Source organism: Bubalus bubalis, chromosome 1 (assembly GCF_019923935.1).
Source record: "Bubalus bubalis isolate 160015118507 breed Murrah chromosome 1, NDDB_SH_1, whole genome shotgun sequence".
Taxonomy (NCBI): Eukaryota; Metazoa; Chordata; class Mammalia; order Artiodactyla; family Bovidae; genus Bubalus; species Bubalus bubalis.
In genome coordinates this window covers 152,074,677-152,090,465 of record NC_059157.1, presented here as the reverse complement: position 1 = coordinate 152,090,465, position 15,789 = coordinate 152,074,677, and the positions used below count along the sequence as shown (strand labels likewise).

At 33.5% G+C, this 15,789-nt stretch overlaps 1 protein-coding gene across 4 annotated transcripts in view; it reads left to right on the top strand.

Moving 5' to 3' along the window:
- The window catches only part of SMC4 (structural maintenance of chromosomes 4), a 32,706-nt gene extending 17,751 nt beyond the window's left edge, over positions 1–14,955 (top strand). For all 4 annotated transcript variants that reach the window (XM_006072841.4, XM_044945426.2, XM_006072840.4 and 1 more), the window contains 13 exons: positions 284–469; positions 1,814–1,975; positions 3,806–4,031; positions 4,118–4,197; positions 5,096–5,248; positions 6,333–6,459; positions 9,814–10,003; positions 11,043–11,187; positions 11,467–11,640; positions 12,241–12,423; positions 12,560–12,792; positions 13,310–13,493; positions 13,949–14,955. In XM_006072841.4, coding sequence (XP_006072903.3) covers positions 284–469; positions 1,814–1,975; positions 3,806–4,031; positions 4,118–4,197; positions 5,096–5,248; positions 6,333–6,459; positions 9,814–10,003; positions 11,043–11,187; positions 11,467–11,640; positions 12,241–12,423; positions 12,560–12,792; positions 13,310–13,493; positions 13,949–14,101 — 2,196 coding nt within the window. In that variant the 3' untranslated portion in view covers positions 14,102–14,955. The remainder of the gene's footprint in view (positions 1–283; positions 470–1,813; positions 1,976–3,805; positions 4,032–4,117; positions 4,198–5,095; positions 5,249–6,332; positions 6,460–9,813; positions 10,004–11,042; positions 11,188–11,466; positions 11,641–12,240; positions 12,424–12,559; positions 12,793–13,309; positions 13,494–13,948) is intronic.
- Positions 14,956–15,789: the final 834 nt, after the last annotated feature.

Genomic DNA, 15,789 nt, shown 5'->3' with positions numbered 1-15,789 from the left:
AATTATATGGTACAAAACTGGGATTTCCACAACCCTAGCTCTACTCGTTCTATCAATCAGTGTGCTGCTCCTAGAACTATATTGAGGTCGTTCACCTTATTATTGACCCAAATAATTTATGCCCCTTAAAATAGAGAACCCATCCATATTTTTCAAAATCAAAGCAGCAAGCAGTTACAATGTGACTGCAGAGTTCTGGTTCTGGTGTTTATTGTTGGCCTTTTCTTACGTTGTAATAAGGGTGTCTGCTTTTGTGATTCATTTTCTTTACTTTCACCTTTAGAAAGAAAAAGAACTTCAGAAACTTACACAAGAAGAAATAAATTTCAAAAGTTTGGTTCGTGATCTTTTCCAAAAAGTTGAAGAAGCAAAGAGTTCCTTAGCAATGAATCGAAGTAGGGGAAAAGTCCTTGATGCAATAATTCAAGAAAAAAAATCTGGCAGAATTCCAGGAATATATGGACGACTGGTAAAGTAAATTTATTTATAAATAACTATATTTTTCTCAGACATTATAATTTTCTTAAATAACTGTATATTAAGTGTTTTTTAAGCATTTTGCTCTTACACTCAGGCATGGTAAAATTCTTTGTGGTATGGATCCTTTCACATTAAAAGTTAAGGAAGTGCAAGTACAAGTCTCTCAGTTGTGTCCAACTCTCTGCGACCCCATGGACTATACAGTCCATGAAATTCTCCAGGCCAGAATACTGGAGTGGTAGCCTTTGCCTTCTCCAGGGGATCTTCCCAACCCAGGGATCGAACCCAGGTCTTCTAAGGAGCATTGCTGGCGGATTCTTTACTCCTGAGCCATAAGAGAAACCCATTAAAAAAGTTCAGAATAATTATAGTCACTTAAAGAAAATGATCTAATTCTACTGATAAACTTAACTACTTTTTTCTTTAAAAAAATAAGAATTTGATCAATTATATTCTGAGCTTTATACCATCATACTGAAGGTTGTAACTAGAGTTTAGGAAAATCACAAAGGATGATGTCAAAACCCAAGGCTAGGGATACTGGGTGCCTGAAGCCTGAGCTCCTGAACCTGAAGAAGGAAGGGAATTTGGCAATGGCTAGAGGTAGCTGGAAGGAAGTGAGGAAAATAGATACCCCATTCATCTATTCTACCATTTCTGGCTCGTGCCTCACTTTGTCTTAAGCTGGAAAGCCAGAAGAACCAATTAATGCACTCCCTGATTCAGCCTTCCAGAGAAGGAAGCAGAAGAGGGTGATTCAGAAGGGCAGATGAAAATTACCCAGCATAGTTGCTTCCATGTCTGCATATCAAGGACTTCTGCCTTAGTTTTTTGAAGATACACAATTTGATCATATTCCTTTGCTCAAGGAAAAATGAAACTAGTTGGTTAATGTTACTTAAGGTAAGTTATTAATAGACAAACAGATTTACTTAGATGGTTTTCAATAATTCAAAGTTGTATTATTCTGTAAGTTATTCTGCTTATAATTTAGGTTTCCAATCTTCACATTATACATTTTCACTTACATGCAGTGAAAACAGTTCTGTTCCTTTTGTGCTCATTAAAATTTCAGACTCTATATCCATAAGTTTTTTTTTTTTAAAGGTGGATAAAAGCTCTAGTAGTGATTGCCTCTGCAGAAGAGAAAGAATGTGAGGGACACTTAAATTTTTCATTGTGTTCCATTTTTGTACTTTTGTAAACTATGTAGGTTTAGTTCTTCAATTAAATGAAACTTGAAAAATCTATATGAAATAGTAATGAAATGATCCTGTACCTAATTCCCTGCTGATTGTGCATTGATTTTTTTTTCCTTCCTCTTATTTATTAGGGGGACTTAGGAACAATTGATGAAAAATACGATGTTGCTATTTCATCTTGTTGTCATGCATTAGACTACATTGTTGTTGATTCTATTGATACAGCCCAAGAATGTGTAAACTTCCTTAAAAGACAAAATATTGGAGTTGCAACCTTCATAGGTTTGGATAAGGTGGGTATTTATAATCTACCTGTATTTTAGTTTTTAAGTGCCAGGTGTTGATTGATTTTGAATCCTAGCTTTTTCTTCATAGTTACTTCAGTGAACCACCTAATAGATTTTGAGGATTATATTAGGCTCTAGGGGTTACATCATTGTGAAAAAAAAAGAAACTTGTACTGCTTCCCCTAAAGTAATATGCATTCCTATGTTGGAGTGACTGGTAGTTTGCATTGCTAACTTCCATCTTCAATAACTACTTTTTTTGAAAATAGAGAGAAAAATACTTAGATATAATTCATAATCATAAAATTCATTATTTTAAAATATATAGTTCAGTGGATTTTAGTATATTCACAGAATTGATTGTTCAACCATGACCACTATCTAATTCCAGAATATTCATTACCCCAAGAAAGGAACCCCATACACATGAACAATCAATACCCTTGTTCTCCCACCCACCCCACCCCCACACCCCACAACCTTTAATTGACTTTTTGTCTGGATTTATGTATTCTGGACATTGTATATAAATGAAATAACATAATATATAGCCTTTTGTTTATGGCTTCTTTAACTTAGTGTTCAAAGTTCATCCATGATGGAACTTTGCTGGTGGTTCAGCAGTTTAGACTCTGTGCTTCCATTGCAGGTGGCAGAGATTTGATCCCTTTTATAGGAACTAAGAGCCAGTTCCCTGTCTGCTCTTTTTTAAAAAAAGGTTCATGTTGCATCATCAGCACCTCAGTCCTTTTTATTGCCAAATGCTCTTCCCTTCTCCATTATGTTCTATAGCACATTTTGTTTATCCATTCATCAATTGGTGGACATTTGTGTTGTTTCCATGTTTAGGCTGTTTATGGTTAATACTGCCATGAACATTCATGTACACAGGTTTTTGTACACCAGCTTTTCATGTGCTTATTTATTGGCTATTTCTTTATTTTCTGTTCAGATTCTTTGCTTATTCGTTAATTGGTTTGTCTTGCTGTTGTAAGAGTTCTTTATATATTTTGGATGTAAGTCTCTTATACATAATTTGCAAATGTTTTCTCCCATTTTGTGAGCCATCTTTTCATGTTCTTGTGATGCATCCTCTGAAGCACAAATTTTAGATAGCAGTCTAGTTTATTTACTTTTGGTTGCTTGTATTCTGGGTGTCATATCTAAGAAGCTACCATGTAATCCTAATGGCACTGTGATTTACTTTCTCTGTTTTATGAGCTTTACAGCTTTAGGTTTTACATTTAGTTTTTTAATCCATGTTAATTTTAGTGGGGGGTCCAGCTACTCTTTTGAGTATTGGGTTGTTCGGACACCTTTTATATTCTTTCCCCATTGAATTTTCTTGGCATGCTTGTCAAAAATCAACCAATCATAAATGTACGAGTTTATTTCTGGCCTCTTATTTATGTCTGACTTTGCATTGATATCACACTGTCTTGATCATTGTAGATTAGTAGTAAGCTTTAAAATCAGGAATCCTTTAATTTTGTTCTTTAATATCTTTTTTAATATATTATAAATGGGATTTTCTTAATCTCATTTTCAGATTATTGCTAGTATAAGGAAATACAGTTTCTACATATTGATCTTCTGCAGCTTTGCTGAATTCATGTTAGTTTTAATAATTCTTTCATGTGAGGATTCCTCAGAATTTTAATATATATAAGATCAGATCATCTGTGAATAGAGATAATTTTACAATATCTTTTTCTTAAATAACAATAAAGTAATATTGTGTAGATACTAAGAACTTTGTATACATATCCTTATGTTTAACATGTTTAGTCTATAAATGATACCTAAAGAAACGTCTTTTTCTTCTTTTTTTTTTAGATGGCAGTGTGGGCAAAGAAAATGACCAAAATTCAAACTCCTGAGAATACGCCTCGGTTATTTGATTTAGTGAAAGTAAAAGATGGGGCAATTCGCCAAGCTTTTTACTTTGCCTTACGGGATACCTTAGTAGCTGACAGCTTAGATCAAGCCACACGAGTAGCTTACCAAAAAGATAGAAGATGGAGAGTGGTAACATTACAAGGGCAAATCATAGAACAGTCAGGTAATAGTTTTTTTCCTTTGCCGTTGAGTCTATTTACTTCTGTTGAGGGGATACATACATTTATGTCTGACTTTTCTGTTCTCTAGGTACAATGACTGGCGGTGGAAGCAAAGTAATGAAAGGAAGGATGGGTTCATCAGTTGTTGTTGAAATCTCAGAAGAAGAGGTCAGCATGTACAAAATTATAGTCAAGACATTTTTGTTAAAGCAGCTTTATTGATATATAATACACTGTAGAACTTTCTACTGTTTTAAATGTACTGCAATCATATTTTCAATTTAACAGTTTGAACTTTCTATAAATGGCTAGTGTGTAAGCTGTGGGATTTCATATGAAGCCTGTTAAAGTTCTAAAAGTATGTTAATTGAAAAGCATTTACTCAACATACATGTCTTTTTCTGTAATCACATTTGGATCATATGATTTATTTCACTGTTAACTTATTGTTTGACATTTGTTTCTTCACAGTTACTGCTGTATTACATAATTATCTTTTGTATTTCAAAATAATTATTTAAATTGTAAATATAGCAAAGACTTCTGATATGTTTCCAGATTTTTATCTCAAAATATTTTGTTTCCAGAAGTAAAATAGAATGTCAAAATGCCCAGAAAAACCTATGTTCCATTATCACAATCAGAACACTATACTACTTTCTTCCTGAAAATTCTGAAGTAGTTTATATTCTTCCTCTTAAATATTAGCATAGTATACCTTCACTGTAACTATAATTGATTATACAACACTTAAAATTGTCTTTTCACCTGAATCTATGATGCAGAAATTAGTTGACCATCTCCTAAGCATTGGTTTTAGAATTGGAACTGGATTGTTTGGTGTGTTTCTAGTCTTTTTTTTTTTTTTTAATTGGAAGATAATTGCTTTACAATGTTGTGTTGGTTTCTGCCATACATCAACATGAATCAGCAATAGGTATACATATGTCTCCTCCCTGTTTCTAGTCTTTAAGATCAGAAGTTTGGGTTTTCATCATTTTTGTAAATCGCTGTTAATCTGAACTAACTCTTGTTGGCATAAACTCACTGGTAATTTTCTTTGTAGGTAAATAAAATGGAATCACAGTTGCAGAGAGACTCTCAAAAAGCAGTGCAGATTCAGGAACAGAAAGTACAACTGGAAGAAGCAATACTTAGGTTAAGGCATAGTGAACGAGAAATGAGGAATACACTAGAAAAGTTTTCTGCAAGCATCCAGGTACCTTTTTACCAAAGCTGCAACTATTGGAATTGAACAGCAATTTGGCAGAGGCATTTTACTGTTTGCTTATAATTTTTAAAATATAAGGGGGAAGGGGAGGTTGGGTTGGGTCTGTTGATTTTTGTTTCCTTGAGTACTAATAGATAAAAGTCCTGTCACAATGTTGCTCCAGCCACAGCTATTTCTGGTTTCCATTTGGACTGGAGAGAAATGTGTCTTCCCTTAACAATGACCCTTTATTTTATTCTCTTTACAAAGTGGAAAGTTTTCTTAATTATTAAAAAAGCAATGCATGCCCACAGTCTCTTTAAAAAAACAAAACCAAAAAAAAAAAAAAAAAAAAAACGAAGAAAGTTTTTAGAAAATACGCGAAAAATTATCACCTTCAGTTTTTGTGTGTGTCCTTTAACTTTTAGTGGCAGTATCTAGTTTGCGTGTATGTGTTTATGTGGTAGATGTTGATATACATACTAAATTTGCATATGGATTTCTGTAGTCTCATAGTAACTTTTCTTGACTCAGTAATTAATTTCCTTTTCAAGCAAATGTAATTTGTGTGCAATTATATTGACATAGTTTGTACCTCAGTTTGATAAAGGTTTTTCTGTGTTGGCTGTATACACCACTGTGTTTTAAATATGCTTGTTAGGCATACCTTAATATGCTTATCCAATTATTTCCTTAGTCCTAAAATTGTAATTATCACCCAGTATGTATACAATGTTTTTAAGCATTTGGTGCATAATGCCAAATTGTTCCCAAAAGTTCTAATTCATTTACTACTGGTAGCATATGCAGATAATTTTTCTAAGTGAACACTAAGTACTCTCCAATATTTTGTAAGTTTGCTACACAGATGTACTAAAAAATAGTATTTAACTTGTCTTTATGAGTTTATACATTTCATGTGTTTTGTTGGCCATTTTCAATTTTTTTATTTATTGTTCATGTTTTCTGCCCTTTCCTGTTAGTTTTTGTGTTTTTCTTAAAGATTTTAAGTACCGTTTTAATTTAAAATTTAAAGCAAATATTATTGTTTGTAAGTTAAAATATTGACCTTGAATTTTAAAACATTCTATAGCGTTTATCAGAGCAAGAAGAATATTTGAATGTCCAAGTTAAGGAACTTGAAGCTAATGTACTTGCTACAGTCCCTGACAAAAAACAGCAAAAACTGCTTGAAGAAAATGTTAATACTTTCAAGACAGGTATGTATAAGTACAGACTTTTCCCCCTATATTGTCAAAAACAGGTTTGTAATATTTGTATTATTTAAGATCACAATTTGTAGAATAAAAAAATAGATTATATATATTGAAGTGACCATGCTGTTTTACAGTTTTTATTTTTATTTCATCCTCAGAAGGTTGTAAAGTAAGTACTAATAAATTAAGTATGTCATTTGACAGATAAAACTGAGGCACAGAATGGTTTATATAATTTGCTCAAGGTCACATAACGTATGGTGGTGATACAGGAATTCAGGATGAAGGCAATCTGATTACAATACCTGTGCTGTTAATGAGAACTTAAAGAACATACATTTTTCTTTCCAGAACTTTTTTCTTCATGTGTATATATAAACATGTAAGTGTTCTACCAAAGTTTTTAAACAAGAAAGGGAATTAGTTCACAGGCTCATAGTCAGAATTGGCTTTGACATTAAAATCCTCTGGTCATGTACTTGAGCAGCCCGCTTCTATTTCCATGTTCAGGTCATGTAGTCACTCAGTCGTGTCCAACTCTTTGTGACCCCATGGCCTGCCAGGCTCCTCTGCCCGTGGGATTCTCCAGGCAGGAATACTGGTTGGAGTGGGTTGCCAGTTCCTTCTCCAGGGGATCTTCATGACCCAGAAATCAAACTGAGGTCTCCCACATTGTAGGCAGATTCTTTACCATCTGAGCCACCAGGGAAGCCCACTTCCATGTTGGCTTCAGTTAAATGTACATAGGTAAGCATCTTATGGCAGGAGGTGGTAACGGTGAGTTTCACAGTATTTCAGTGACCCCAGGAAACAGCCTTCGTCACATCAAGAAAGACCCTTTTTACAGTCTGGTTCATGAGCAAAGGAAGACAAGTACTGATTGTTTATCCATAAGTATTAGATGGACTGGAATTGGAGCAATTATCCACATGTTTAAAAAACGAGGGAGTTTTCTTCCAAAAGAAAAAGAAGTGAAAAGATTGTAAGCAGACAGATGTCCACTGTGCACATTGCATATTAATATATACCTGTATTTTTTGTAGTCATTTATTTATATTTTTAATATTGAGGTATTCACTCAAAAAGTATCTGCTACTGACCAAGTTTTGTTTTAGATACTATTGATCAAGCAATGAACAAAATAAAGTCCCTCATTTCAAGGAATTCACCCTTAAGAGATAAGGAAACTAAACAAATACATCACATACTGTAACAGGTGGTGCTAGGTGATAAAAGTAAAACCAGGGAAACAGAACGGGATGGGGATTCAGATAGACACAGTGGTTAGGCTAGTGCTAGAGATTTGAGCAGAGACCCAAAGGAAGTATGAGTGCAAATGTGAGAGAAGAGCATTCCAGGAAGAATGTAGAGGAGAAAGTAGAGGCCCTAGGGCAGGAAAGTAGTATGTCAGAAGTTTCTAGCAAGGAAACCAGAATCCCTAGACTTAACTGATAGAAGAATCCAGATAATGTAGAGCCTCATAGGCATGTCTCCAGGGGAAATTAAAAGCCACTGGAGAGTGACATAACCTGACAGGACCTTTTTTTTTTCTTGCATTTATTTTGGATTTGTATTTTGTTCTTGCAGACAGACAGACCCTAGTCCTTCCCCAGGGTACCTACAGTATTTGTTACTGCCTTTGATGGAACCTAGTGGTCAAATAAAAAATAAATCTTCATCGTTTATAACAACACTCTTGTTGAGAGACTACAAGAATTTGTATTTTATTTGAAAAAGACTGCTTGACTTTATTAGGAGCCATATATATATATATATCTCTCTCTCTCCTCTTGTGGAAGTACTGGTTATTATTAATAGACTCTCAATGTCTGATATGGAAGCCCATTTATTCAAGCATATCTTTAAGATTAAATGTTTTATTTTACATTAATTTAGATTTTTAAAAATCTGGCAAATATGTGGAGAATAAAAGGAGCAAGGTGATATGAAATGGTGATGTTGAAATTATAAATTACATGATGTCCATTTTCCCCTATTTCTAACAGACATGCTACTATAAATGGGGGAATTTAATGTATGTTAGGTACTTGAAAATAAGGAAAATGATGTTCTGAAGAGTGGAACCCTTTCCAGTTGCATACTTGGCCCATCCCAGTATAAGTCATGATGCCATGACCCCACAGCAGCTGGTACTGTACCTCACAAGGGAGCTAAGCACACAGACTCGCCACTGTGAGCGATACAATTCCTTTGATAAATATAGTATCTTAGTATCCTTAAGGGAGAGGGGAGAGTTAGAAGACTGAAAGGGGCAGGGTTTTGTTTTGCCAAGTTGGCACTGTTTCTGCTTCCTTTCTAGACATAGGTATCGATAGCGTGAACCCCTTACCTTTTTGCTACCTTTCATCTTTCCTACATATAATGATTAGGGTTCAGATATGGAGAACAGAATCCACTCTGGCTAGTATAAATATGATTTTTGGTGTGGGACTATGTATTTAAGAGAGAAAAAGATTGTTTATAGGATCATTGTGATAAATTCTAGGCTAAACGCTAAGAATAATTCCCAGAGCAACTCTGAAGAACCATGAAAGAAACTATACTGCCTTTTCTACAGTTGAAAAGCCATGTATCACATTAGGAAGATGACACTATAACTGCCAACAACAGAAGCACATTGTACCTGTCGTAATCCACCCCATCAAGTTAATGCCATTGCCTGTCAGTTTTCACAAAACTTTTGACAGGACATCAGAGCCTCTACTACCACCAAGAAAACTTTTCCATGACTTGCAGCAGAAACATGCTCAGTTCATCACTTTTGCCATCCAAATTGTATGATTTTTTTCTTGATTGAATGAACTTAAATTTATGTCTGAACACTAGATACAAGGGAATCTATGAAGTGTAACTTAAGAGCCTTCTGTGCCACAGAGAAAAGTGCCCCTTTATTCTATCTCCCCTACTTTGTTATAGGGAAGAGAATTCAAGGTTAGCAGAATTAAATAACCACAACTTCTTCACCCCCAGTCTATAGTTGAGTACAGAGTCTAAGGGTAAAAGATCATTATGAAACAAATAGTCAAAGTACCCTATAAACTTCTGAAAAGAGCTTCACAGTATGAAGCCATCAAAAAATATGGGTTATGTTCACAGCTGAGCCAGAGAATTTAACTATATGTTGTTGTAACACCATTTGTTTTGATAAAGGGCATTTTGGTTTTGTGTTTGGGGTTTTGCTTTTTTTTTGAGGCCCTTTTCCTCAAATGTTTAAAGTTTCTTTTGCATGTATCAGGTTAAGTTGTATTGACTGGAGAGATTTATTGAATGCATCTAACAAATGATGCTTATTAGTGTAGAAACACAAAGTAATTTTACTTTTTTTTTATCCCCCAGAGTATAACAGTGTGGCTGAGAGAGCTGGTAAAGTGGAAGCTGAGGTTAAAAGGTTACACAATATCATCGTAGAAATCAATAACCATAAACTCAAGGCCCAACAAGACAAACTTGATAAAATAAATAAGCAATTAGATGAATGTGCTTCTGCTATTACTAAAGCACAAGTGGCAATCAAGACTGCTGACAGGTAGAGTTTGCATACTACCCTGCCTTCCTCTTCCCTACATCACACTGAAAAGGGGATTAATATTTAAATTTAATGTCTAATAAATGTTTCCTGTTACTTATTAAGATCTGACATTGTTACCTAGTAGGATTTTAATAGGTGGACACCAGTAATAAATTATCAAATGATTAGTTTTTAAAAACTGATAAAACAGGTATGGTTTAACAAAATGTGGTTATGTAACTCCCCAGTTGTGAGGACATAGAAGTTAGAGTTTCATTTCTCTGGTTTAGAGGAATAGATGGCAATTCATTTAAATAGATCTAGGTCTTAGGAGAATAAGAAGGATGAGATCTGTTAGCATAATTGTTTTAGTAACTGAATATTTTAATTATTCCATTGTCCCAAAAAGTTTTTAATACATTCATAATACAGGTCTTGTTTTAAATTTTAGCGTATTAAAGTATTCTAACATAAAGCAAAGTGTATATAAAATGTTGAAATGTAAACAGCTGTTTGTCTTAAAATTATAAACTGGTTGCATAGTGATTATCTGGTTATTTGGTTATTACAGTGTCCTTTGTTCAAAGGTGCTAATAAGCAGCATTTTACCTAAACACAGTTATCAGTCACAGGGAAAAAATAATTGTGTGTGTCATTGTCATCCCCATTGTCCTTTGTCCCATTTCCTCCCCTCACTCTGCCCAAAACACTTATTTTCCCTGACTTGAACCAGGAAGTAATTTATTTGAAGGTATAGTTTAAAGATTTAAAGATTTAAGACCCTCCAATCTGACAGGAAAATGACAAGACTATAATAATACAATGGACAATTTTGCTTCATAGTCTTAAGATTGAATGAAACTAAAATTTTATATAAGGAAGTTTCATTAATTTATACTGAGAATTTAATAAAATATACAACATCCCACAAGTGTGTGTATAAACATAAAAACCAATTGAAAGATTTTTAGTAAAACAAGTTTTTAAATCTAGGATAGAAAACAATGTCACATTAATGTTATGAAAGGTTCTTAATATAAGATTTTTGCTTGTTTAGAAATCTTAAAAAGGCACAAGACAGTGTCTTACGTACAGAGAAAGAAATAAAAGATACTGAGAAAGAAGTAGATGACTTAACAACAGAGCTAAAAAGTCTTGAAGACAAAGCAGCAGAGGTTGTAAAGAATACAAATGATGCGGAGGTAAGATGTGGCGAGGGGAGAGGGCGCTATTTGAAGCAGCAGAGAATTGTGGATGACATCAGTACCTTGTGTAGTAAGCATTCAGTAGGTTACACTTCTAACTATATTAACTTTCATCTGTGTAATACAAAATGACTATTTTAACTTTTCTGTAAATAAAAACATTTTCTATAAAGTGAAAGAGGCATGAGGTGAGAGTGCTAATAACTTCATCTTTGTAATGTGAAAATCGCTGTTCTGAGATCATCATACCTATAGCAGCTCTTTTTGTTTTCTTAGGCATCCTTACCAGAAATCCAGAAAGAACATCGAAACCTACTTCAAGAACTAAAAGTAATTCAGGAAAATGAACATGCTCTCCAAAAAGATGCACTTAGTATTAAGTTGAAACTTGAACAAATAGATGGTCACATTGGTGAACATAATTCTAAAATAAAATATTGGCAAAGAGAGGTGAGAATTGTTAAGTGTAAATTTAAAATACCCTTTATGAAAAAAGTTGGGGTTTGTGTTTTTGAAGTATGTTGTAATTCTTAATTTCAGGCTATATAATCACTTCTCAGGTTTATAGGGGGCAAAATGAACAGTATATAGGAGTTATTATATACAGAAAAATAAGGGTAATAGTTAGAATTAATCAACATTTTCATCCCAGGGCTGATGTAGAGATTGAACATGAACACTTGAGCACTACAACTATTTGTTTTTTAAGTCCTTTGAAAAATAGTTGATACACAAATGAGTCACCACTTCTGCTTATATGTCATTCTGATAGGTAATTTGTCTTAAATTTGTGAGTTTTTTGGTTTTTAATGTATTTGGCTGTCAGGTCTTAGTTGCTACATGAAGGATCTTTGATCACAGTGCATGAACTCTCTAGCTGTAGCACCTGAGCTTAGTTGTGCTGTAGCATGTGGAATCCTAATTTCCCAACCAGTGCAAGGCAGCCTCTTAACTGCTGGACCACCAGTGAAGTCCCTGGGAGGTTTGTTTTTTTTTAAACAGTGAATTGTAAGTAACACTGCGTTTTCTAATATTCATCTAACTTTATAGATTTCAAAAATATCACTGCATCCCATAGAAGATAATCATGTTGAAAAGATTCCAGTTCTAAGCCCAGAAGAGCTTGAAGCAATCAAGAACCCAGATTCTATAACAAATCAAATTGCAGTTTTGGAAGCCCAGTGTCATGAAATGAAACCAAATCTTGGTGCCATTGCAGATTATAAAAAGAAGGTACAAGTAAACAACTCATAATGGTCAGAAAATCTCTTTAGTCCTTAGCCTAAATTGTTAAGCCTTTATTTTATATAATTAGCAGTTTTAATTCTCATGTCAGATGTATAACGTTTTTCTCATATTCTTTTCATAGGAAGAATTATATTTACAACGGGTAGCAGAATTGGACAAAATTACTAATGAAAGAGATAATTTTAGACAGGCATATGAAGATCTTCGAAAACAAAGACTTAATGAATTCATGGCAGGTTTTTATATAATAACAAATAAATTAAAGGAAAATTACCAAATGCTTACTTTGGGAGGTGATGCTGAGCTGGACCTTGTAGACAGCATGGATCCTTTCTCTGAAGGAATCACGTTCAGGTTTGTAATGATGCCATATACCAAGTTTTGGATTATTCTGTTAACATCTCTGTGTATATTCTCCAAACTTAGTATTCTTTAGGGGTGGGATGTGACAGTTAAGTCTACAGCGTATTTTATTTGATAAATACTGGTTTGCCTACAGGCTTCCTGTGTAGCTCAGCTGGTAAAGAATCCACCTGCAATGCAGGAGGAGACCCTGGTTCAACTCTTTGGTCAGCAAGTCCCCCTGGACAAAGGATAGGCTACCCACTCCAGTATTCATGGGAAACGGGAAGAATAGTAAGAATTACTTACTGATCTACTGTTTAAATCTTAAATTTTTGTTAGATGTTCTTATGTGTTCATCCTCCAAAAATATTTTTATAAAATAACCCACCAAGAATTTATATTAATGAAAAAGCAAGTTAGGTATTTCCAAGGAAGGTGGTAGAAGCCAATTACAGGAAACAAATCAGAGAGTCTTAATTTAGCTTTACAAGTAATTTAAGTGATGAGACTTTGTTAATTATTTCAGTGTTCGACCACCTAAAAAAAGTTGGAAGAAGATCTTCAACCTTTCAGGAGGAGAGAAAACACTTAGTTCATTGGCTTTAGTGTTTGCTCTTCATCACTATAAACCCACTCCCCTGTACTTCATGGATGAGATTGATGCAGCCCTTGATTTCAAAAATGTTTCTATTGTTGCATTTTACATATATGTAAGTAATCATTTAGAGCTTTTCATTGTGAAAATTATGTGTGTTCCCTAAACATTACACATGGAATTGTTTGGCTTCTTTTGAGCTTCTGCCATTCTCTATTCCCACGGTATTCACGGAGACCTCTTTATTTGAGCAAAATAGTTCCATTTTGGAAAAGTTAAATATAAATGTAAATTAGTAGCAGAAACACAGGTAGAACTTTCTCTTTTCCCAGATCTTTTTTCTACTAGAAGACTTCTACTAGGCAACTATCCTTCCAAATACCTGAGTTCTTCTCTAACCCAGATACTATCATGAATTATCCATGTTGTCATTGTTCATATTAATTAGCAATGTTATGTTCAATTTATTGCCCAAGAAATATTTTAGGGAAGTAAAGTTAGATCTTTATTAGTCATACATTTACATATCTATGTGTAATTTTTCTAATTTATTCTGTTTTTTCTCTTTAGGAACAAACAAAAAATGCCCAGTTCATAATAATTTCTCTTCGAAATAATATGTTTGAGATTTCAGATAGACTTATTGGAATTTACAAGACATACAATATAACAAAAAGCGTTGCAGTAAACCCAAAAGAAATTGCATCTAAAGGACTTTGCTAAACTTGCTTAATCTGAAGATTTTTCAAATCTTACCATAGATTCAACATATTGTATTTACTTTCTATTTGTAAAGGGTTATAAATTATATAAAATACCTATTCTTAAATTGTATCATATAGTTTCTATTTTATGCTGTTAATTAAGAGATGTTACAAGTTTAATAAAATATTCTCTATGCCTGTTTCTAAGAGATTGTAAGAATCTGACAATTTTGTAAGTGGCAACTACAGAGAAAATAAGATGCCTGGACTATCAGATAACTTCCCCTTATGCAGAGTTAAAAGTATATTACTTTGATGAACAGTACAGTTGTAAACTAAACCATGTTAAACCAGTGATTCTGAATTGCAAGAATGAGAATTTGAATATTATACATTCTTAAACTCAATGTGCTTGACTGTTTAAAACACTTGTGAGAGGGCCAGCAAATGTCTGAATAACTTGAGTGGGTATATATACCCACTATAGTTGCTTCAGAAAAAGAATGATTTAAGTGTATAAGGGTTAATTTCTTTAGTATAAATGGAAATTAGGATGCAGTACTGTTTGTCCATTAAGTTGTCAAAGGCTTTCTTGTTATTGTGTTACACTGCATTAACTCAAAAATATACTACTGGAAATAAGCTGGCAACCACTTCATTTTTCAGAAAAATCCTGGTATTGAATCAGATGTCTGGTCTAAGCTATTTAAATGGTTTCTAGATAGAGAGCCTGAGGAATTAAAATTTAAAATTACCTTGTTATTCATAGTGCATTGTTTAGGTACTAAAACCCAACAAAGACAGTCTGTATCATAATCAGTAAGATGTAAATACATTAGCATGGACTTAAATAAAGTAAGATCTAAAATTCAAGTATGGTCATTTGTTTCAAGATTATACAAAGGAAAGGTAACTAGAAAAAAGTTATCAGTATAATCAAGGTCTTTTCATTGGTGAGAACAGAGATGAATTTATTATTTTTTATGTTTTCATAACCAATAGAAAAGTGTAGTGCTTTTAAAAAATTAAAGTAGATAATGCCCATATCCCATATGAAAATTCCGCATCAACCACTCCTGAGTTTCAGCACCTTATTAACCACTCAATGCAAAGATCCAAATGAGTTTATTACAATGTAAACTTTTGTTATACATAAAAACTTAGAAATGAAGATTCAAGATTATATACTTCAAATTTTACAATCTCACCCTCAAAAATACAAAAGGGAAGAGCATGTATGAGTTATGTGTATATTGGATTATTCATGCAGACTACATAAGATTTATCTAAAAGTATTGTTTATTAAAAACTGGCAAGTTATATAAAAAAAAAATGAATGTCAAACCTAAAATGTTTCCATTTTTAGCTGTGATTCAGACATGTTAGAAACCCTAGTAAAAATCTTGGTTTAAATTCTTTAAAGGTAACACAACAGGTGAACTCTTAAAAAATACATATGGGTCTCTCATACTAAATATATGGCTTTGGCAATTTTGTGTCTGTTTGCTAATATACAAAAAAGCAAGGATTAATACTTATTTCAGAAATGTGAGATTAATTATATGTATTCCAAAACATATGTGGCATTTTTGTGTTATAACTTGAATCAAGTCAGTGCAACTCCAGGCTTAAGTTGGTGTTTACCTGTATACATATCTTCTACCTCCAAATGTTCTTTGCTCACACATTTAGTTGTGCTCTTCTGAT